General features: G+C 43.6%; 2 protein-coding genes across 6 annotated transcripts; one reads left to right on the top strand and one right to left on the bottom strand.

Annotated features, from left to right (window-relative positions):
• The first annotated feature begins 2,407 nt into the window (after window positions 1-2,407).
• On the top strand, window positions 2,408-10,141 carry abcf2b (ATP-binding cassette, sub-family F (GCN20), member 2b). 4 transcript variants are annotated; one of them, XM_061921741.1, is made up of 15 exons: window positions 2,408-2,564; window positions 3,092-3,242; window positions 3,306-3,518; window positions 4,945-5,127; window positions 5,203-5,374; window positions 5,450-5,545; window positions 5,606-5,708; window positions 5,791-5,886; window positions 8,433-8,552; window positions 8,621-8,710; window positions 8,785-8,895; window positions 8,956-9,018; window positions 9,093-9,221; window positions 9,310-9,513; window positions 9,637-10,141. In XM_061921741.1, exons 2-15 carry the CDS (start codon window positions 3,104-3,106, stop codon window positions 9,754-9,756), a joined length of 1,839 nt encoding a protein of 612 aa, XP_061777725.1. In that variant the 5' UTR covers window positions 2,408-2,564; window positions 3,092-3,103; the 3' UTR covers window positions 9,757-10,141. The 4 variants fall into 4 exon arrangements, with proteins under 4 accessions (XP_061777725.1, XP_061777723.1, XP_061777722.1 ...); XM_061921739.1 differs by having other exon boundaries at window positions 3,092-3,518; window positions 9,637-9,785; window positions 9,920-10,141; XM_061921738.1 differs by having other exon boundaries at window positions 3,092-3,518.
• A 52-nt stretch (window positions 10,142-10,193) lies between these two features.
• Window positions 10,194-23,911, bottom strand: si:ch73-173p19.1 (uncharacterized). 2 transcript variants are annotated; one of them, XM_061921735.1, is made up of 17 exons: window positions 23,733-23,911; window positions 20,667-20,773; window positions 20,430-20,572; window positions 18,859-19,025; window positions 18,602-18,766; window positions 18,086-18,533; window positions 17,841-17,939; window positions 14,635-14,725; window positions 14,350-14,573; window positions 13,499-13,741; window positions 13,313-13,411; window positions 13,045-13,238; window positions 11,444-11,618; window positions 11,215-11,371; window positions 10,993-11,146; window positions 10,802-10,913; window positions 10,194-10,732 (listed from the first exon to the last, which is right to left on the bottom strand). In XM_061921735.1, the coding sequence occupies exons 1-17, from the start codon at window positions 23,751-23,753 to the stop codon at window positions 10,557-10,559; spliced, it is 2,775 nt and encodes a 924-aa protein (XP_061777719.1). In that variant the 5' UTR covers window positions 23,754-23,911; the 3' UTR covers window positions 10,194-10,556. The 2 variants fall into 2 exon arrangements, with proteins under 2 accessions (XP_061777719.1, XP_061777720.1); XM_061921736.1 differs by having other exon boundaries at window positions 18,859-19,007.
• Window positions 23,912-23,929: the final 18 nt, after the last annotated feature.

Raw genomic sequence — 23,929 nt, 5'->3', positions numbered from 1 at the left:
TCAACTTCAGCCTAAACCAGGCCTGGGCGATTATTTTGACCCGAGGGGGCCACATTTAGAGAACAAAAATGTGTCTGGTGGCCGGTATATCTATTTTTATGAACACTAATACAAAACCTCACAATAATGTCTGATTGAATGCTAAAAACATAATGACAAACCGCCTTAAAAAAACATACTGGAATTTTACATTTTTCTACGAAGGATAAAATGCTGAATATTGACAAAATATGAATGTAACGCCCCCTTTCGATCGATACATTATACAATCAAGTGAAACACAACAAAAATGCAACAAACAGTGAAATAGGAACGTGAACGGTACAAAATAAACCCATCTACAATCTGATATATCCGATACATCACTAAGCTTTAGAACTTTGTTGTGTAAATCTCCTTCTGCGTCTATGGAAACGCTTCCCACCCACACTGCTTGGTGCCTCGTCTGAGCTGCTGTGACGTAGATGAACATAGTAACTAAATAGATGACCATAGTAACTAATTTGTTAGATGACCATAGTAACTAATTTAATGACCATAGTAACTAGTATATCATCCAAAAGCGCAAATTCCAACCATTGAAAGACTTTGTATAGTTGAAGACTTACGGTCATTAGAAAACATCACTGCACATCATAATTGCAGCTACAGTTTCCATTTTAAAGATCTTAAAAAAATACTTGGGAATGTCCGACGGGCCAGATTGAAAAGCTTAATGGGCCGCATGTGGCCTCCGGGCCTTAATTTGCCTAGGTCTGGCCTAAACCCTTTCGGTCTGCAACATTTTCAATTTATGAATGTACAACTGTTTGTTTATGTAAAACTGTTTGTTTATTTTGTTGACCAAGGACCGAAGAAATAAACTAAAAATAAAAAATGTTATTTTGTTGCCCACTGACCGAAGAAATAAGAAACTAAAAATAAAAACTAAAAAAATAATGTTGTTATTTGAGACTAATTTACGGTAGGCAAGTACGCAATGTGCTGTGCGAGTTATTACGTCATTTGTGTATTTAAGTAAATGACTGGCAATTTAAACAATCTACTCAGTATTATAAAACTGCACACTTTTATTGTTTTTGTTATTTAGAAAAACGACATACAGAGTTCAATGAAATAACGCCATTTTTTTTTTTTGCCGTGTGATTTTATTTTGTTTGAAGATGATTCCCCAAGAGCAACACTTAGAATACACTTTTTGCTTTTAATCAGACACATTCCGCCCGATTGTAGCTGAGATAGGCCCCGGCGCCCCCTCGACCCCGAAGGGAATAAGCGGTAGAAATGGGTGGATGGTATATTTCAGTGGTTCTCAAACTAGGGGTACTTGAAGGTATGCCAAGGGGTACGTGAGATTTTTTTTAAATATTCTAAAAATAGCAACAATTCAAAAATCCTTTGTAAATATATTTAGTGACTAATACTTCAACAAAATATGAATGTAAGTTCAGTGTTGACAGCTAGATTTTTTGCGGACATGTTCCATAAATATTGATGTTAAAGATTTATTTTTTTTGTGAAGAAATGTTTAGAATGAATTTGATGAATCCAGATGGATCTCTATTACAATCCCCAAAGAGGGCACTTTAAGTTGATGATTACTTCTATGTGTAGAAATCTTTATTTATCATTGAATCACTTGTTTATTTTTCAACAAGTTTTTAGTTATAAATGATAAATGGGTTGTACTTGTATAGCGTTTTTCTACCTTCAAGGTACTCAAAGCGCTTTGACACTACTTCCACATTTACCCATTTACACACACACTGATGGAGGGAGCTGCCATGCAAGGTGCTAACCAGCACCCATCAGGAGCAAGGGCTAAGTGTCTTGCTCAGGACACAACGGATGTGACGAGGTTGTTACTAGGTGGGGATTGAACCAGGGACCCTCGGGTTGCGCACGGCCACTCTCCCAATGCGCCACGCCGTCCCTAGTTATTTTATATCTTTTTTTCCAAATAGTTCAAGAAAGATCACTACAAATGAGCAATATTTTGCACTGTTATACAATTTAATAAATCAGAAACTGATGACATAGTGCTGTATTTTACTTCTTTATCTCTTTTTTTCCAACCAAAAATGCTTTGCTCTGATCAGGGGGTACTTGAATTAAAAAAAAAAATGTTCACAGGGGTACATAACTGAAAAAAGGTTGCGAACCACTGGTATATTTGCGCGGAGTATCGGGTCGGTGTTGCCGATATTAGTCGGAATTTTACTCGGTATCGGATCGGGGGAAAAAACGTGGTATCGTACATCACAAGTCGGGTTGAAGACACTAAACTGATGGTGCAGGACGAAAGCATATTATATCATATTCATGACAACGTTCGGTTGTGTTAAACCCAATACAGTGTTGGATTGTGTATAAGTGTACATTTAACTTTACTGCGCTTGTTTTTCCAAATGATGAATTAATATTCAAGCCACTGAAAAAAGGGGAGGATACATTTGTAGTCCCCGCCCTCTTGACCATATATGGTTTGTCTGGCGGTCCATCGAGCCGGCAAAGTGGACACGAGAACTCGGTGTGCCCCTTTTTACCGAAATTTGTGAAATAAGGTATGAAGGCGTCATTACTACCGCTTAAGTCAACGATATGTAATAGTTTCTTTCAAATTCGCCGAAGACGTAAAGGAAAGTTGGCCCACGCCGAGTTCGTCACGTTTCGAGACGGTTTTGCCGGGCCTTGCGTTAGCTTTAGCGCCTCGAGGCCTGCCGATTGTGGCTACCGTTAGCTTAGCTGCAGTGCTAACAGAGGTTAACTGCTAAGAGTTTTTTACGACATTGGTCAAAATATATCACTGCTATATAGTTGTCGTGATATACTTCACCGAACAAAAGGTGTAGGCGACTAGCTGCTAGTCGGTTTCGTAGGCTGTTAGCAACGTGAGAACAACGTGCCGGCAGGTGGGACGTAATGGTTCCGTCTTTTCAAACTATTACTTCATTTCAACCGCTCACTCTTTCATTTCTCAATCTCTTTAATAGAAGTGACAGTAAAACTCAAAACCGGCTACATTGTGATGTTTCCTGGACAATATGGTAGTCAGACATTGATCTCCATGTCTTTTTGTGTTGTGGACCAGCCAGGTCCAGCCATGCCTTCAGATTTAGCCAAAAAGAAGGCAGCCAAAAAGAAGGAAGCTGCCAAGGCCCGACAGCGCACTAAGAAACCAGAGGACGGGAGCGAGGAGAGCGAACAGCCAGAGACCCTGACCAATGGAGCAGGCAGTACCGGTAAGGGAGTGGACGCCAACAACTTGGTTTTCCTGGCGTCTGAGGTGTTCTTTCCGCCCCCAGATATTGCCAGTTTGACCAAGGAGCTGGACGAGTTTGAACTGCGGAAGACTGAAGCCAGAGCGGTGACCGGCGTCTTGGCCTCGCACCCAAACAGCACCGACGTCCACATCAGCAGCCTGTCTCTGACCTTTCACGGCCAGGAGCTGCTGGCGGACACCAGCCTGGAGCTTAACTCGGGCAGACGCTACGGCCTCATCGGCCTAAACGGCACAGGTAACACGCCCCCAAATGTGAAATGTGTGGGCGAGTGTCAGGCATGTGATTTTTCCGTCTAAAGTCGGAATTCCGTCTTTTTTAATCTCGGGGGGGAAAAAAATGTAATCGAGACGTAGCTTAGATTACGCCGTAGTTGATTGGTCGATATGTTCCTTGCGACCAATCAGGACATCTGTTAAGAATGATGACATTATTACCGCCATTTTCCAAATGTAAACGATGTCTGTTCTCGAGAGAGGACGCTTCATGAGTAAAAGAAATTTGATAAACATGTCAAAAATAAGTTTCGATGGGACTGGATGGAAAGGGAAATCACTGATACTGTTGGGAAGAAGGAAGTTACGACTTTGTTCGGCGATTTTATTCGGAAAATCAATCGTCCCGGAAAAGTTTTGTGCACGTGGTGTAATGATAATATTGACCATGGATCACAAGGTTTCAAGGCTTTGGAAGTACATGCGAAACGCCAAAAACATATGAAACAACTTCAAGCAAGGAAAACATACTTTTCATTAGCTGGTACTTTTGGATGTCGACCGAAAGTGAGCAAACCTTACGGACTTCATCCTTTGTTTACATCGACAAATGCCGTAGACATTGAGAGGAAAGATCCACCCAAACAACCCACTTCAGTTGCAGACAATGTAGTTAATAATGAGGTAAGCTAAAAAAATATTTGCTTGCTAAATACGCATGTTTGTTTTAAATATTAACCAATTATTGTTTTGGGAAATATAAATGGCTTTTTCTAAAAATAAAAAGCCACGTGAAAATATATTATGAAATTACAGACATTTAAAGAGTCACATTATTGATTCCAGTTAACAATTTATTTAAAATAAATTTGCATATAATGTAGTCTTTTGAAACAATTTTGTCAGTGGTGTAACAATCTTTAAGGTAAATATTTCCACACTTGTTTCATGCAATATGTCTGTCCTCACATTATTATTATTTCCTATTTTCAAATATGAGTAAACAATACTAAACGTGTGAAGTGAACTGACGTAATGTAATACTGTAGATAATAACACTGATCAATGTGACACCTGTGGATGTGAAGTGGACACATGATGTAAATATTAGTGACTAAATACTGTTGGATAATTATTATTATTAATAATTATTATTATAATTAATAATCATTAGGATAATTGGGGTATGTATGTTCTATTAATGATGTTTTCATGTCTTCAAACACTAAAATATTTTCTTCAAATAGTGCTGTCTTTGTTAATTTTTGCATTTTAAATTGGTGAAAAACCAGGAGCTTTGGGGGGCGTTGCCCTCCTTGTCCCCCCCCCCCCCCCCCCCCCCCCCCCCCCACCAGGGCCTTCGTCCCCCAGACTCCCGGAAATTTTTTCAGTCTTTTTCATTGTGGTCAAATCACATGCCTGGAGTGTTCATACCTCTTGTCCTCCAGGGAAGTCCATGCTGCTGTCGGCCATAGGGCATCGGGAAATCCCCATTCCAGAGCACATAGATATTTACCACTTGACCCGAGAGATGGCGCCCAGCGAGAAAACGGCCCTGCAGTGCGTCATGGAGGTGGATGAGGAGAGGATCATGTTGGAGAAGGAGGCGGAGCGGCTCGCTCATGAAGACTGTAAGACAACGAGGGTTTATTGAACGTAGGAAAGACATTTTTAGAGGGTAAAAAACCCCCACATTCTCTCTTTAGCGGAGTGTGAGAAGCTAATGGAGCTGTACGAGCGTCTGGAGGAGCTGGATGCTGACAAGGCGGAGGTGCGAGCATCTCGGATCCTCAACGGTTTAGGCTTCAGCTCGACAATGCAGCAGAAGAAACTGAAGGATTTCAGCGGAGGGTGGAGGATGCGTGTCGCGCTCGCTAGGTGAGGACTAGAAACACTGACTCAGTGGGTGCTGCCATTTGGATCAGCGACTGACTTGTTGCGTGTGTGGGCCAGAGCTCTCTTCATCAAACCCTTCATGTTGCTGCTGGACGAGCCCACCAACCACTTGGATCTGGATGCCTGCGTGTGGTTGGAGGAGGAGCTTAAAACGTGAGTACGCCCCCGACCGGTACGCCAACCACCGTCCATCCTCCAATTTTTCCTCACCAGGTTCAGACGTATCCTTGTCCTGATCTCTCACTCGCAAGACTTCCTGAACGGCGTGTGCAGCAACATCATCCACCTGCACCAGAGGAAGCTGAAGTACTACACGGTGAGAATAGGAGCGCACACCCAGCTTCGTTCTTTGCGCAGTGTCAGCATCAGGCCGCCTTGAACGCCTCGTTTATGCTCAGGGTAATTACGACCAGTACGTGAAGACAAGGGAGGAGCTGGAAGAGAACCAGATGAAGCGCTTCAACTGGGAGCAGGACCAGATTACACACATGAAGGTACAACACCTGCTGGAATAAGATGTAGAATAGAAGGTCTTCAGACATCTAGAACAGGAGTGTCAAAGTCAAGGAATTATCTATGGCCCCTGGGATGATATTTGGTTAGTATTAGAACCGGCCTGCAGGCCATAGCCACCTTCTGTTATTTTGCACGCACCAATAATCCATCAGTGTTGGCGCTAGAAATTTTCAAAATGCGGTTCCAGGCATCCCATCACGTTATAAAAATGGGGTCCCACAGTAAATCTCTGAATACATTTTGTATTGTAAATGTATTCAGTTATAAACATTTATTCACTTTCTTCTTTCCTTCATGGATCTAAACTTTACTGCCACTGGGTATGTTTTCTACATTTTTATTGTAATATTTTCACAGTGTTCTATTTTTGGCCAAAGAAAACAATCTGAAGTTTTTAGTTTTAATGCCATGATTTTTGTAGTCCGACCCACATGTGCACAGATCTTCCTCTATGTGGCCCCTGGGCTTAAATGAGTGTGACACCCCTGATCTAGAATATTACATTTTTAGATAATGATTTGGAGAGGAATTGGAAATAAATACTTTTAGGACTATAACAATATTATATTTATAATTATTTTATTTAGACATTTTTTAACACAACGTGTAAATAATAACTGATTCACAAAAATGAATTTACATTCCAATTGTGATTCTTATTCATTGTGATTCTGAATCTATTGATCATTTTCAAAAATGTAGTTAAGTTTTTCTCCATGCCACCAGAAGGAGCTACTCTAACTTTGAACCCGTTTTGTAAAAGTTTCATTATAATAATTACACCAAATAATCCATTGCCAGAATCGGTTTGAACCGAGAACTGTGTTGAAACAAGAATCAATTCTGAATCGAATCAGAATCAAATTGTTGGATTCACACATAATTTGTATCATTTTCTTTAGGACATGATAGGATGGGCGATAAAACGTTATCAATGTATATCATGATAGACACGTAGTTGAAATGTGTTGGATAAATATTCGCATGTTGCGGAGCGAGGTTGGTTGCATGGAGTCACTCGCTCTCGGGTAACTGAGCAAGGCAGGTAGTGATCAGTGAGCGTGACATGCTAACAGCCAATCAGGTAACCGTGTCAACCATTAAATTTGGTTGCGTCACCTAGTCGTCGTGCAGTTGAATCTTTGTATTGAGTGAGAAGAGAAACTTAAAATGAGGAATTCATAGATACTATAAAACAGGAAAAGTCACCAACAGTATGGCAGTTTTTTGTTTTTTTAATTATTAAAAGCAACCAAACTCAGACCAATGGGGTCTGTACATTTTTCAATCCCCCACCACATACTTGCCAACCCTCCCGATTTTCCCGGGAAACTTTCAAATTTTAGTGCCCCTCCCAAAAATCTCCCAAGGCAACCATTCTCCCGAATTTCTCCTGATTTCCACCCGGACAACAATATGGGGGCGTTCTTTAAAGGCACTGCCTTTAGCGTCCTCTCTCACCTGAAAAGCAGATTATTATATATGTTTCTGTTATCCATAGGTTTATCTATAACCCATAAAGTTGGCAGGCACGGATCTATTTCTCAGCGTGTGTTTATTCTAGCCGGCACGTTAATACACTGACGCACAACATCCAGATTCCCATCATGCGTTGTTTCAAAACTACAGCAAGTAGTAATGTCCAAAAACATAAGAGACGAAGCAGAAGGAGACATGGCGAGGACGAGTAAGAAGTACGCTTGCAAGTTCCAAAATGATTGGAAAAAATAATTTCAGTTCATCCTGGACAGTTGGAAGGGGAGGGGTATGCTGCCTGCAAATTTTGTAGATCAGACTTCTCCATTGAACACAGTGGCCGAACAATATACTCATTCATGAACAGATTATTTATAATCCATTCATTATTATATAATGATTATTTATATCCCCATCTCCCGAATTCGGAGGTCTCAAGGTTGGCAAGTATGCCCCACCTTGATTGGTAATAGCGCACCACCTGGCACTAAGCATTCAGAAAAGAGTTATTCACGGTTTCTGTTTACGTTTTCACACTTTGCACTATTTTGTTACTTCAAGCATTTCTTACAAAGTCCTAATTTTTCCACCTTCATTTTAAGTAAATGTTCAATGTGATTTTAGAGCTTGTTTTTTTTATATTTTGAGTGTTTTACATGGTTATGTTGACATTTCCTTTCTTTTCTGCCTTGATAACTGAGGAGATTTAAATTGGAGGAAGGTTACATTTGAAAGTGTTTTTCTCCTTATTTTTGATGGGTCATAAAAATAAATCTATATCGATATCTACCGATTATTAATCGTGATATTTTTCAGCTGTATCGCCCAGCCTTGGATATATTTATACTCACATTTTTAAGGGTTTGTTTGGTTGGACTTTGAGGACATGATGTAGTACAACTCTGGTTATATAATATGCATGATTCATAGTACAGTATGCATTTTAATAAGGCATAGAAAAACATTTTTCTTGATGTAGACTTCTGCAATATAGTTTGACATGTTACTTTTCCAGCAACAGTTCTAGTAAATACACCGTTTGTTTTAGAACTACATTGCCAGGTTCGGTCACGGCTCAGCCAAGCTGGCCCGACAAGCTCAGAGCAAAGAAAAGACGCTGCAGAAGATGGTGGCCTCAGGCCTGACTGAAAAAGTTGTGAATGACAAGGTAAGATGAAGATGATGTCATTGTGTTTAATGTTGCCAAAAGTCACGCGTTTCCTCTTTGTGCTGCAGACTCTGTCATTTTATTTTCCTCCCTGTGGGAAGATTCCTCCTCCAGTTATCATGGTTCAGAATGTGAGCTTTAAGTACAGTGACAACACGGTGAGTCCTTTTTCAGGTCTTCTTGTCCCCATTCTATTAAGAGTGTCCAACCTGCTCTGGTCTTTTCCCTCCAGCCGCACATATATAAAAATCTGGAGTTTGGTATTGACTTGGATACACGAGTGGCTCTGGTGGGGCCCAACGGAGCAGGAAAATCCACCCTACTGAAGCTGCTCATGGGAGAGGTACTTGTTGACTTGACTCGCTGTCTTTGAATGTCTCGCTTAGACATGTTTCCTCTGCAGCTCCTGCCCACAGATGGCATGATCCGCAAACATTCTCACGTCAAGATCGGCAGATATCATCAGGTAGAAATCTGTGGTCAAGCATTCATTCATTCGTTTGTTCATTTTTTTGTTTTTTTTGTTTTATGATGTTGTAGCACCTGACAGAGCAACTGGAATTGGACCTTTCACCTCTGGAGTACATGATGAAGTGTTTCACCGAGATCAAGGAGAAAGAGGAGATGAGGAAGATCATCGGTCGCTACGGCCTCACAGGAAAGCAACAGGTGTGACTCGCGTTGTCAGTCACCATTGTTTTTTTGGGGGGTTTTTAAAGGTCTTGTGTGTATGACCAAAAGCTTGTCCCTCAATCAGGTCAGTCCAATCCGAAACTTGTCTGACGGCCAGAAGTGTCGCGTGTGCTTCGCCTGGCTGGCCTGGCAGAACCCTCACATGCTCTTCTTGGATGAGCCCACGAATCACTTGGACATCGAGACTATCGACGCGCTGGCGGAGGCCATCAACGAGTTTGACGGCGGCGTGATGCTTGTAAGCCACGACTTCAGGCTCATCCAGCAGGTTAGTGTCTACATAAAGATCATAGATGGCTGTATATCGTTCGAACATGAGCAAGACCACTGTCAACTGGTGGTAATGTCCAGTAGATGGCAGCAATGGAATGTGGAAATTTTGTGTGTCCAGGTGGCACAGGAGATCTGGGTGTGTGAAAAGCAGACCATCACAAAGTGGAACAGGGACATCCTGGCATACAAGGAGCACTTGAAATCGAGGATTGAAAAGCAGCAAGTGCATGACATTTAAGGCGCCGTCGCCACCGTTTAAAAAAAAGAGTAAGCGGTGGGGTTTGCATCACAGCAAATATTCCTAGTAGACCTACAGTGATCATAATAGATATTCTATGACATCTCCTTAAACATGTGCTGTTATCTTATCTGACTGTGCTGCGCCACTTTCCTCCCCCCAGGCTGCCCACCAATTGGCTGACTCCGTGCATCGTGGAACACATTCCATTGTGCTATCCATCACTTTTATTTCTCATGTGTTCTGTTATCCATTTATGCAGCAGCTTTTACGTCCTATTTGATATTTAAAAGTTGACACTTTCTGTGTAAAAGGAGAATTCTACCTTATTTAAAGAATGTAATGCAATAAAAGATCATCTAAATAAACAGAACATGACAAAATGTATGATTTGCAGTTTATTCAGCAAAGATTAATGGACATAAGACAGCAAGTAGTAAAATGATGTTAGATTGTTTTAATGATACTTAACAGGAACATAATTACATTTGAAAAATTAACAGTAACACAATCTAAAACTTAAAGCAGCATAAAACAGTACAATACTTCAAATAAGGATGTGCAGCTTGAACATGCTGTCTTGCTTATTCTTGCTCTACTTCCTGAAGATGCAACTCGACATAAAGCTGTAAAACTTTCCTGGCTTTTTTCTACAAAAGCTAATAAAGATGTGTTAGATTACTGGAGTAACAGTGCAAATAGTGTGGTTTTGCCGCTTTCATGTTGGCAGAAGGTGCTACAGGGGTCCAGTGAGCAGCATGCTCGGGGGTGGAGGGCAGGGGTTTGGGGGCTGGTCCACCTCAGTGATCTTGCCACTCCTCGTCCGACACGTCATTGAGGGGAATGACACGAGTGTTGCTTGCCCGGATGCTGCTGATGCGTGTGGAGCTCAGGAGGCTGGCGATGCCCGCCAGACTCACACCGGTGCCATCCAGGTTGACCTGAGTCAGATGCATGCGCGTAAGGAACTTCACACCTGAGGGGAAGCAAGCGATAACATTACTGTTTGTTTACACAGATGTCGTTAAGACGTGTTGATGCTCACCGTTGTCTGTGATTCGTGTGCGACTCAGATTCAACTTAATCAGCTGACTGCAATGAATCAGACCTTTCCTGATGACGTTGTCGCCTACTTGAGTGCTGGACAACCCTAACACCTGGTAGACAACAATTGTTCTTTTATTGTAGAATTCCTAGAGTATCTCAAATGAATAGCACATAGCTGATAAAAATCACCTGCAGGTGGGGCAGACGTGTGACGAGTGCTGCTACTCCTCTGCTCGTGACAGCTGTTCTGTCCAACCACAGCTCCTGCAGTTCCAGCAGGGGGCGCAGTGAAGGAAGACCTCCATCTGTCACTTGAGTGTTGCTGAGTGAAAGCGTCTTCAACCTACAGAGCAAACATTAGCAGTAAAGTGCTCAACTATATTGTGTGTGTGTATGTGTGTGTGTATGTACCTGGTCATGGTGCAGAGCTGCTGTACACCCTGGTCTGTTACTTGTGTGTAATCCGTCAGGTCGAGCTCGGTGAGCTGACGCAGCCTTGAGAGGAACGTCAGCCCGTCATCGGTGATGGTGTGCCGCCCAGGTAGGGTCAGCTGAGTTAACCGAAGCCCTGCCAGGATAAAGAAAAAATTTAGCACAGTTGCAATATTTTTTTCTAAATGTAAAGTCCTATTTCATGAACCTGATATGATTTGTAGGGCTTGGTTGCCATCCACCACTAAGACCCCTGCTAAACTGAGAGACGTCAGATTAGGGTGGGCACTGAGATGAGCTAGTGAGGACTCCTTCACTCCTGTCCATTCCAGGTTGAGCGTCTGCAGACTCGTCAGTTGGGCCAACGCCGAAACATCCTTAACCTGGGGAGCGTTAAGATATTAGCTGCCACTTTAACCCAAGCGTCATATGCTGTCTCATCCCAAGCGCTCTAACCCAAACGTCAGCCGCTACTTTAACCCAACCAAACGTTAGCCGCTACTTTAACCCACCCAAACGTCAGCCGCTACTATAACCCAAACGTCAGCCGCTACTATAACCCAAACGTCAGCCGCTACTATAACCCAAACGTCAGCCGCTACTACAACCCAAACGTCAGCCGCTACTACAACCCAAACGTCAGCCGCTACTATAACCCAAACGTCAGCCGCTACTATATCCCAAACGTCAGCCGCAACTATATCCCAAACGTCAGCCGCAACTATATCCCAAACGTCAGCCGCAACTATATCCCAAACGTCAGCCGCAACTATATCCCAAACGTCAGCCGCAACTATATCCCAAACGTCAGCCGCAACTATATCCCAAACGTCAGCCGCAACTATATCCCAAACGTCAGCCGCAACTATATCCCAAACGTCAGCTCCTACTATAACCATACGTCGGCCCCCACTATATCCCAAACGTCGGCCCCCACTATATCCCAAACGTCGGCCCCCACTATATCCCAAACGTCGGCCCCCACTATATCCCAAACGTCGGCCCCCACTATATCCCAAACGTCGGCCCCCACTATATCCCAAACGTCGGCCCCCACTATATCCCAAACGTCGGCCCCCACTATATCCCAAACGTCGGCCCCCACTATATCCCAAACGTCGGCCCCCACTATATCCCAAACGTCGGCCCCCACTATATCCCAAACGTCGGCCCCCACCATAACCCAAACGTCGGCCCCCACCATATCCCAAACGTCGGCCGCTACCATATCCCAAACGTCGGCCGCTACCATATCCCAAACGCCGGCCGCTACCATATCCCAAACGCCGGCCGCTACCATATCCCAAACGCCGGCCGCTACCATATCCCAAACGCCGGCCGCTACCATATCCCAAACGCCGGCCGCTACCATATCCCAAACGCCGGCCGCTACCATATCCCAAACGCCGGCCGCTACCATATCCCAAACGCCGGCCGCTACCATATCCCAAACGCCGGCCGCTACCATATCCCAAACGCCGGCCGCTACCATATCCCAAACGCCGGCCGCTACCATATCCCAAACGCCGGCCGCTACCATATCCCAAACGCCGGCCGCTACCATATCCCAAACGCCGGCCGCTACCATATCCCAAACGCCGGCCGCTACCATATCCCAAACGCCGGCCGCTACCATATCCCAAACGCCGGCCGCTACAATATGCCAAACGCCGGCCGCTACAATATGCCAAACGCCGGCCGCTACAATATCCCAAACGCCGGCCGCTAGTATAACCCAAACTTAAGCCTCTACTTGGCCCAAACGTCAACTGCTGCTTTAAACCTGTGAGGGGTTAAACAAAAGTCCACCTTGGTCTGCTTGATGCTGAGGAGACGTAGCTGTGGCGTGCAGCTTGGCAGTGCCGCCAGCGTCACTTCACTAATAGCCGTCTGGTTGAGGCTGAGCTGAGAGAGGCAAGGCGGGGCAGACTGCAGATAGAGCGTCACCCCGGCATCAGTCACCTTAGTGATGTCCAGCGACAGGAAACACAGACTCTTTAGACCTGTTAAAAAAAAAAAATGTGCCGAACTCAAAGTGAGACACATCCAGTTTGTGCGCGTAAGCCGAGTACGCTACCTGTGATGTACTGCAGACAAGAGTCTGTTAATTTGCTACAAGAGGCCAGGTTGAGGTGCTGGAGCTTGACCAAGCTGGACAGGACTGATAGTCCGGAGTCTAAATAGAGGACAAGTTTAAAGAAAAAATAAATGTTAATTAAAGCCCTGGATGCAACCAAATGTAGCAAGGGTCAAAGGTGCTTACCCGTGATGAGCGGCGAGTTGACCAGACTGAGGTGCTTGAGTGCTGTGAAGGCCCGCAGCTGTCGCAGCAGCTCGTTGGTAGAGTACGGGTAGCAGTTGAGGGAAAACTTCTGAAGCGGGCAGCCGAAGAAGAGCTCCAGGTTACGCGGGCGCAGCAGCCTCTCGTGGGCCATGTGGTTGAGAAGTAGCTCCGCCAGTTCGGGCGTGAGGCCGGCCAGGCTGCTGCTGTACTGCATGCTGGGAGCTGACACACACACACACACACACACACACACACACACTGGTTATCATTTGGTATGGGGACCAAGTTTTTGATCATAACTTGTGGAAGCATAAAAAAAAAAAAAGGCCACTGCCCAGTTAGCTCATACACGTCTTTAAATCTCTGGATTGATGAAGTAATGTGCTGATCATTCTTAGTTGATATGGTTCATGGGGACAAAACTTAAACCATTTTGCATAATTCACACAAATTTGTACATAACTACTGAGGACCATTTATAAAATATAAATAAAAAAATTCTAAATATGACATGATCCTCTGAATACAGCACTACAGCTGTCCTCTTATAGGAAGTTTCACTACTTAAATGTTAAAGCAAATCCTGCATCTTCTGTGACATTACTGAAAACTGCTGTTTAGCAGTAATGAAGTTGTCTACAACTCCAACTACCATAGATAGAAGGATGGAAAATTCTGAATGTGAATCACTTAGGCATCTTCAGAATGGATCTGACTATCATTTACATTTTTTTTTTCCCCTATACCGTCAGAGATCCCCTAAAGGCGACTATAAACATTAAGTAAGCATTGCCAGAACACGCACAATGTAGTGTGACAATGTCACTCACCAGTCATGAGGTGGACGGTGGCTCGCGTAGCGGAGGAACAGAGGGAAGGAACGCTGGGAGTCTTGAAGGGTCTTTTGGGGGGTAAGGGCTGTCCGTGTGAGGCATGAGGGTCTTCTTGCTGCCCCGCTCTTTGGAAACGCTCCACAGCAGCCAGACCAGCGGCCACAGGCGCCACCTGACCCTCTGCTGCCTCCGGTACAGCTGGCTCCTCTTCTAGATGCTCCCTGATGCACATGTGACTTAAAAACGTTGCACTTAGAGGAGTGGTGATACTCGGACACTCACCTAAGTCGGTTGCCTTGCTCTGGCCAGAGGTGTCTGGACTGAAATCCTCTACGGTTCCTGGTCTCTGGCAAGAAAGGCAGCCTCGGCATTCCTGTAAATCACACACACCATAAGACCAAAGTCTTTCCTAAATGACTATCACACACTTCCAATCAACATTGTTCTAACTTCAGGCAGGAATGAGTTTTTGGTGCACACCCACGTTCTTACATCACACTTAAGAGTCCGTCCGATTGGCTGCAAGTACTGCACAGTGAAACCTCCGTTTACAGACCCCTTCTTTTTGTGAACCTTTACATATACGAAATTTTAGATTGAGCCAAATATGCCTGTGTGCGAACCATGTCTCGGTGTACGTAAACGTCATTTATTCATTTTGAGTAATGTTGGAACCCTTAGGGCAGCGGTTAGCAAACTTTTTTCAGTGATATAGTACCCTGTGAACATTTTTTTAATTCAAGTACCCCCTAAACTGTCATCAGTTTCTGATTTATTAAATTGTATAACCGTGCAAAATATTGCTCATTTGTAGTGGTCTTTCTTGAACTATTTGGAAAAAAAGTTAAAAAAATAACTAAAAACTTGTTGAAAAATAAACAAGTGATTCATTTATAATAAAGATTTCTACACATAGAAGTAATCATCAACTTAAAGTGCCCTCTTTGGGAATTGTAATAGAGATCCATCTGGATTAATGAACTTAATTCTAAACATTTCTTCACAAAAAAAAAAAATCTTTAACATCAATATTTATGGAACATGTCCACAAAAAATCTAGCTGTCAACACTGAATATTGCATTGCTGCATTTCTTTTCACAGTTTATGAACTTACATTTGTATTTTGTTGAAGTATTATTCCATAAATATATTTATAAAGGATTTTTGAATTGTTGCTATTTTTAGAATATTTATAAAAAATCTCACATACCCCTTGGCATACCTTCAAGTACCCCTAGTTTGAGAACCACTGCCTTAGGGCACCACTTCCTGTGCAATACAGAACACATGCAGAGCCCCTACGTCACATCCTGTTTACGCAGTCCGTTACTCTTAGCTCATGTTTCTTTTCTCACCATTTACCAAGTTTTGTCTATTTTGCTTACTCAATATGGGTTTAAAAAAGAAAAAACAGCCTTAGACTCAGACTTAGAGACAAGAGGACTCTCTTTAACATTGTAACACACTGCCCCTTCTCCGCCTCATGTCTCTGCCTCCTCGTCAGTTGCACACCACAAACATGCGCCAACAGCAAGATTAAAATTTTTTTTTTACTGTAGCAAAATGGTTTCAGTTTTTGAGCGCACCAAAGGGAACTTTGTATGCGCATGCGATGATAGTTTAGCTTGCCATTGTTGTTTTCATAATAGAGATTATTGATCCATTATCTCCTTATGTTTGTATGTTCAATGTAAAAAAAATGTTGATATTGGTCCTTATGGGGAACTCTGCTTTATTATACAAACTTTTTGATTTCCAAACCCCCAAACCAGTTGTAATCATTAACTTAAAACTTATTGGCAGCAACACATTGCAAACAAGTTGGCAAAGGTGCATTTTTACGACTGTGTTACATGGCCTTTCCTTTTAACAACACTCTGTGAATGTTTGGGAAATGAGGAGACCAATTTTTTAAGCTTTTCAGGTGTAATTTTTTCCCCCATTCTTGCTTGATGTACAGCTTAAGTTGTTCAACAGTCCAGGGTCTCCGTATTTTAGGCTTCATAATGCGCCAGACATTTTCAATGGGAGACAGGTCTGGACTTCAGGTAGGCCAGTTTAGTACCCGCATTGTTTTACTACATAGCCACGCCGTTCTAACACGTGGCTTGGCAATGTCTTGTTTAAATAAGCAGGGGTGCCCATTATAACGCTGCTTGGATGGCAACATATGTTTCTCCAAAACCTGTATGTACCTTTCAGCATTAACGTTGCTTTCACTGATGTGTAAGTTACGCATGCCTTGGGCACTAATACACCCCCATACCATCACAGATGCTGGCTTTTGAACTTTGCACCTAAAACAATCCGGTCAGTTCTTTTCCTCTTTGTTTTGGAGTACACAACATCCACAGTTTCCAAAAACAATTTGAAATGTGGACTCGTCAGACCACAGAACACTTTTATATTTCGCATCAGTCCATATTAGATAAGCTCTGAAGTCGGCAGCGTTTCTGGGTGTTGTTGATGAATGGCTTTCGCTTTGCATAGTAGAGGTTTTACTTGCACTTACAGATGTAGCGGTCAACTATAGTTAGTGACCGTGGTTTTCTGAAGTGTTCCTGAGCCCATGTGATGATATAGTTTACACACTGATGTCGCTTTTTGATGCAGTACCGCCTAAGAGATCGAAGGTCACGGGCCTTCAATGATAGTTTTTGGCCTTGCAGTGATTTCTCCAGATTGTCTGAACCTTTTGATGATATTACAGACCGTGAATGGTGAAATCCCTAAATGCCTTGCAATAGCTCATTGAGAATTACTGTTCTTAAACTGTTTGACAGTTTGCTCACGCATTTGTTCAGAGTGGTGACCCTCGCCCCAGTTTGTGAATGACTGAGCATTTTGTGGAAGCTGCTTTTAAACCCAATTATGGCACCCACCTTTTCCCAAAAAGCCTGTTCACCTGTGGGATGTTCCAAATAAGCGTTTTATGAGCATTCTTCAACTTTTTCAGTCTTTTTTGCCACTAGTATCAGCTTTTTTGAAACATGTTGCAGGCCTCAAATTCCAAATGAGCTAATATTTGCAAAAAATAGTTTTCCAGTTCGAACGTTAGGTATCTTGTCTTTACAGTCTATTCAATTGAATATAGGTTGAAAAGGATTTGCAAATCATTCTCCCTAGTGTGTGAATGTGAGTGTGAATGTTGTCTCTCTATGTGTTGGCCCTGCGATGAGGTGGTGACTTGTCCAGGGTGTAACCCGCCTTCTGCCCGATTGTAGCTGAGATAGGCACTAGCGCCCACCGTCACCCCAAAGGGAATAAGCGGTAGAAATGGATGGATGTATTCTGTTTTTATTTAATATTTACACAACGTGCCAACTTCACTGGTTTTGTACAAACTATATGAAAGAACTAATTTAAGTAAATAATTTGAGGTTCCACTGTAGTTGCGAGGAGGGCGCACAGGCTATAACCCGTTAACATTAACCCAAATATTTCCGAATACTTTATGCAAAGCAGTAAGCAAAGAAAAAAATTGTACCGTTAAGCATGTGTGGGACTTCACCCTCATCTTCTTCCTCCTCCAGTTCTACTATGTCCACTTCCTCTGGATTGGCAGCAACTAATTTCTGGCCTCGCCCTGTATAACAACCCTATGTTAATAACCTGACGGATGTAGAATTACGGCACTAAACCAACACAGCTGTGTGATAACATTTACAGATAAAAAACAGGGTTATTTAACTTCCTTTTTCTAGAATGTCACTGTTATAAAATAAGACTGACCCCAAAAGTGAGACGGTCCATGCAGAGGAGCACCTCCAGGGATCCCTGCAAGGTTGACGGCCTCTTCCCATACCTGGTTAGGTAGTGGAGGTGGTGTGAGAGGGTCTGCCTCTTCCTGGTTTTGGAGATGCGGTGCAGGTTCCGCCTCAAAGGGCTCCTGCTCGCCGCATCCGACCGATGGGGGCAGCAGCGACTCCGCGGGGCTAGACGAGTCTTGTGGAGTGTCTGGGGGGCTTGTCTGAATACACAGAGCCGCATTGGGCGTAAGGCCGAGGGAACGCAGTGAGAAAGCGAGCTCCGCCTCCCCAAAGCGTTTGCGTGGGAACCCCTGGAGGAGAGAGAAGGTGGGGAGGGTGGGGTAACGTCCGGTGATATGCTCCACTACGCTGCGCAGAGGGGCGTCAGCTGGAAAGCGTTCACGCACGGACTCACCGGACGGCAGGCGAATCTGCGCATATGAGAGAGCTTTTAATTTGGCGGGCAGTGGGGGTGTGTCCCGTATGTTTGAACCCTCACCATGAGGATACAGTTGTTGTCCACATTAGTCTCAACCTTTCCTCCAAGCTTTTGGGCTTGACAGCCATTGGGGGGAGAGCCCTCTGTGACGGCGCCACCATGGATCTTCTTCTCCTGCAAGCACCTGCGATCCTCTGCGATGCGCTTGAGCACCAACTCCCGTTCCTTGAGCGAAAAAATACAAACAAGACATCCGCTTCAGAAATGCCTGTTGACTAGACAAATTTGTGGGTGGTACTTTCTATGCTGGTTCCCACCTGTTTCTTCTGCCTCCTCTCCGCCTTGGCCGCCTGAGCGACAATTTGCCTCTGCTGCTCCTCAAAGTCACTTTTGTCCTGCTTGATGCGTGACTCAAGCGGCGGCAGCTCTCGGGACGCCGCCGACGTCGGCACTAACGAGCCGCTTGCTGTAGAAACAGAAACATCTGTAGTAATTGGTCAGTTTTTGTCAACAAAACGAAAAACAATATATGTACTCAAAACAAATAATTGTGAATTTTGACAGCAGTTTTTTAAATTTTGTTTTTCTCATAATCTTTTGTTGAAACTATTTTAATTTTAATTATTTTTAATCATCTAAATTTATTAGGTTTAGTCGACTGAAATCATCAACATTTTAGATAGACAGATAGATAGCTAGATCACATATATGTCTGTCTTTGTGTGGTCGCTGGAAAAATGACAAATCTCTTCCTTTGGGTTGTCAAGTGTTGTGCAATTAATAGCTTAACAGTGTGCCGAGGACATAAACTAAAGGAAACTGTCCGGGTATCTTTTTTATCATACTGGCGGCAAGCTTGCTCATGGTCTACTACAAGAATAGTGGTAGAGTAAGGGGTCATGCTCCAGCTCTACCATCTTTAACAGTAATTAAGTACAGTGTGAGTCATTCCGAAATATCAGCTTCGGCCTACTTACTGTACCGTAAATGTTCTGATGATTAGCACTTCAAGTTGGTTGTATTTTTACCATAGAAAATCAAGCCAGAGGGTTTACAACGTATCTTGTTGTCTACTGTGGCCAAAGTGAAGTACTTCCATATGTCTTCTCTTCACTTTTTTTTCCCCAGGTGTCCAAGTCCTATTGTATTGAGGTGTGTAACAATACAGTCTTGTTTTCCCAGCAAAAAAAATCAAAACACTGTGCCTTACAAAGATAGCCCCGCCCCTCACGTGCAACTGTGATTGAACCTATTCCTAACTTGTCTCACTTGCCTGAAGACAAAATTAAATATGTTTGGATTTTGTCTCTGACAACTTTTACGTCTCGTGTCTGTCAACTAAATTTTCGATTAATTTTGTCAATTTTTTAGACAACCTGCATTTGTTTTGATAATTTATTGTCCTGTTTTAGTTAGGGGAAAATAAGTTGTTGATAACTAAGACAATCATTTTATTAGTTGACAAAAATTGACAAATGCATGTTGACGAGCGAATATCTCAGATAAACAATCAATTTGAAACGGCATCTGCAGGCGACCAACCCTATTATCCAATTTAATGAAATTCTCATTAATTCAAATTCGTTAAACAAAAACATTTACAATCAGCCAGCCATCCATTTTCTACCGCTTGTCCCTTTCGGGGTTGCGGAGGGGGCCGGAACTCTCAGCTGCATTTGGGCGGAAGGCGGGGTACATCCAGAACAAGTCGCCACCTCATCGCAGGGCCAACACCGATAGACAGACAACATTCACACTTACATTCACACACTAGGCCCAATTTAGTGTCGCCAATCAACCTAATCCCAGCTGTTTATCTTTGGAGAGACGGTCAATTTAGATGACTACGGTAAATTATGAATGACCTAAAACTGCTTGGGTGCCATACCTTGACAGACCGCATCGGGCATGCAAGACTCAGACGTGCTCGCTGACTCTTTAGGTGGATTAAAAGCCGAAAAGGCAGTTTCAGTTGGCTGCGATGACTGCTTGAACAACTGGTGTCGTGGATTATCTTGACCCTGCAGGAGCCTATCAGGACACAGAGGGAGAGTCTCTTACTAACACGACTAAAAACTCAGAAAAAAAAAAAGGACATGCGGTGCAGGAGGTAATGTGAACTCACCACTCTGCTGCCTCCATTACAGAAAAATGCCCAGCCTGCATAGCTGCTTGGATCTGCTCCTCTGTGAAGCCCATTTCGGCAAGTGTGTGGAATAATTCCCCTATTGTCTGCAAAACAGATACAAAAAGATAAATGATCAAGATGAATATTTGTTTAAAAGGCGGGGCGTTTAATTCTTGACCCCACCACACATGTAGCTGTGATTGGCCTGCAGGTAGCTGGAGACAAACCCTGGCCTGAACTCTAGCGGTGGAGAACGAATAGCTAGATTAACAAAAACGAGAATATTTTATGATTAATCTGCAATCCAGATGTAGTCATAAAAAGACCCGTATATGGCGCAAAAGCCATAGGTTCCCTTGCCCTGGTTTAGTTTATACCAAACATGCATACAAAATGATTTTGTTTATAGAGATGCCTATACCTTATTTGTATCACAACAATTACAAATCATTTCTTCACGTAATATGTTCAATATGTACCAGTCAAGTGCAGCTAAACTCGTGATTAATACAATTGTTAAAACATGTAGATTGATTGGGACTTTTATCAGTAGATTGCACAGTACATTACATATTCCGCACAATTGACCTACTCAGTGGCCTAGTGGTTAGAGTGTCCGCCATGAGATGGGTAGGTGGTGAGTTCAAATCCCGGCCGAGTCATACCAAAAACTATAAAAAAAAAAACCATTACGTCTCTGCTTGGCACTCAGCATCAAGGGTTGGAATTAAGGGTTAAATCACACTGCGCACTGCCCCCCTCACCTCCCAGGGTGTGTCAAGGGTGATGGGTCAAATGCAGAGAAAAATGTTGCCACACCTAGTATGTGTGAGAGAATCATTGGTACTTTAACAGTTTAATGGTAACACCCGAATAAGTTTTTCAACTGGTTTAAGTAGGGGTCCACGTTAATCAATTCATGCTAAAATGATACAAAGAGTATTCAGGATTCTACTATCTGGCAGTTTCGTTTCCGAAACTGGATCATATTGGTTATGGTAGGGCTGGGCGATATATCGACATACGTGATATATCACGGGCTTGTCTCTGTGCGATATAGAAAATTACTATATCGTGATATTCGAGTATATGTTCTCACGCAGTTGCTTTTAGCTGCGGGCATTACACGACAGGCTCTTCCCCCTCTTTCTTGTGTCTCCTTCTCACAGACAGTACCTTCCTACACGTCACATACAGTCACGTCATACGTCACATACGTATACGCCTTCGCGGAGCAGAGAGGTAGCAGCATGGGTAACGTGATGCCAGCGAAGCTATGCGAGTGGTAATACTAGAGAAAGAAGGTGCGACTCTGGTAACAAATGAATGAAAAATTAATTCCCAAGAAAAACAGCAGGGGGTCCATCGTCTGGCAGTGGTTCGGCTTCAAGCGGGAAGATGTCGAATAGACAACTTTAATTTGTCAAGTGTGGGGCACAAGCGTTGCTACTAAAAGTAGCATTACTGCTAATATGTAGCATCATTTGAAAAGTCACCTGCTAATAACTGTTTAATAAATACAGTTTTGGTCAATTGACTAAGTTGAGATTTCCTTCTCTGCATGAACATTTAAAATGAGCATATATTAATGCTGTATGAACAAGAATGTTTTAATGTAGACACAGAATCATCATACCATCCATCCATCCATCCATCAATCTTCCGCTTATCCGAGGTCGGGTCGCAGGGGCAGCAGCCTAAGCAGAGAAGCCCAGACTTCCCTCTCCCCAGCCACCTTGTCTAGCTCTTCCTGGGGGATCCCGAAGCGTTCCCAGGCCAGCCGGGAGACATAGTCTGCCCAACGTGTCCTGGGTCTTCCCCGTGGCCTCCTACCGGTTGGACATGCTCTAAACACCTCCCTAGGGAGGCGTTCGGGTGGCATCCTGACCAGATGCCCGAACCACCTCATCTGGCTCCTCTCGATGTGGAGGAGCAGCGGCTTTACTTTGAGTTCCTCTCGGATGACAGAGCTTCTCACCCTATCTCTAAAGGAGAACCCCGCCACCCGGCGGAGGAAACTCATTTCGGTTGCTTGTACCTGTGATCTTATATTTTCGGTCATAACCCACAGCTCATGACCATAGGTGAGGATGGGAACGTAGATCGACCCGTAAATTGAGAACTTTGCCTTCCGGCTCAGCTCTTTCTTCACCACAACGGATCGGTACAACGTCCGCATTACTGAAGACGCCGCACTGATCCGCCTGTTGATCTCACGATCCACTCTTCCCCCATTCGTGAACAAGACTCCTAGGTACTTGAACTCCTCCACTTGGGGCAGGGTCTCCTGCCCAACCCGGAGATGGCACTCCACCCTTTTCCGGGAGAGGACCATGGACTCGGACTTGGAGGTGCTGATTCTCATTCCGGTCGCTACACACTCGGCTGCGAACCGATCCAGTGAGAGCTGAAGATCCCAGCCAGATTAAGCCATCAGGATCATCATACTGCTGTGATTATATGTATCAAGTGTTCAAGGCTAAGGCAAAATATCGAGATATATATCGTGTATCGATTTAAAAAAGGCCATATCGCCCAGCCCTAGGTTATGGTTTAGGTTTATTTCGAACATTCATTCAAGTACATCATATATTTCCAGTTTCTCATTACAACAGGTCCGAAAATATAATAGGAAATAAGTGTGTTATTTCTGTGAAACGCATACATTTATTAGCGCATTAGCAATTTCCTCCATACATTCCATATTCTAATGTATTCAAAGTGCAATCTGTTTCTGATAGCATAATTTTAATCGGCTTTTAACACAGCTTGAACTAAGTGCGCTGACATGCACACGCATTTTTGTCCTTCAAATTCCAGACAAAGCATTTGCACTTTAAAGCTACAGCAAGTGTCGGTTGCGACGTGTGTACATCCACCGGGCTTCATTTAACTTCAATGTATTTCTAACAAAAAGGAAGAGATATGTTTGATGTATGTTGCGCCTGTCAAACAAGGCGTTAGCATAACAGCTAGCAGGTAGCTAACGGACTCAGCAAGCTAACACCTTAGCGCTCCTCGACGTCACTTTGCAACACTTGGCGACTTCTTTTAAACGCTTACCGGGGAGCCAGAAGAACTCATGTCTGCGTTTTTTTCACCAAACAGGTGCAGGCTAAGGGCGGAAAGTGAAATCAGTCAGCAACTTTGTTCGACTTCCGGTTTTGCTCCGGTCGCAGCTCGGCTAATGCTATTGCCAGTAGCACGAGTGCGTGCACGAGCACCCTCCCCCTTTGATTGACAGGAGGACAACAACAGCA

Source organism: Nerophis ophidion, linkage group LG15 (genome assembly GCF_033978795.1).
Source record: "Nerophis ophidion isolate RoL-2023_Sa linkage group LG15, RoL_Noph_v1.0, whole genome shotgun sequence".
NCBI classification, from domain to species: Eukaryota; Metazoa; Chordata; class Actinopteri; order Syngnathiformes; family Syngnathidae; genus Nerophis; species Nerophis ophidion.
Note: the sequence above shows the minus strand (reverse complement) of the source record. Positions and strands in the feature narration are given on the sequence as shown.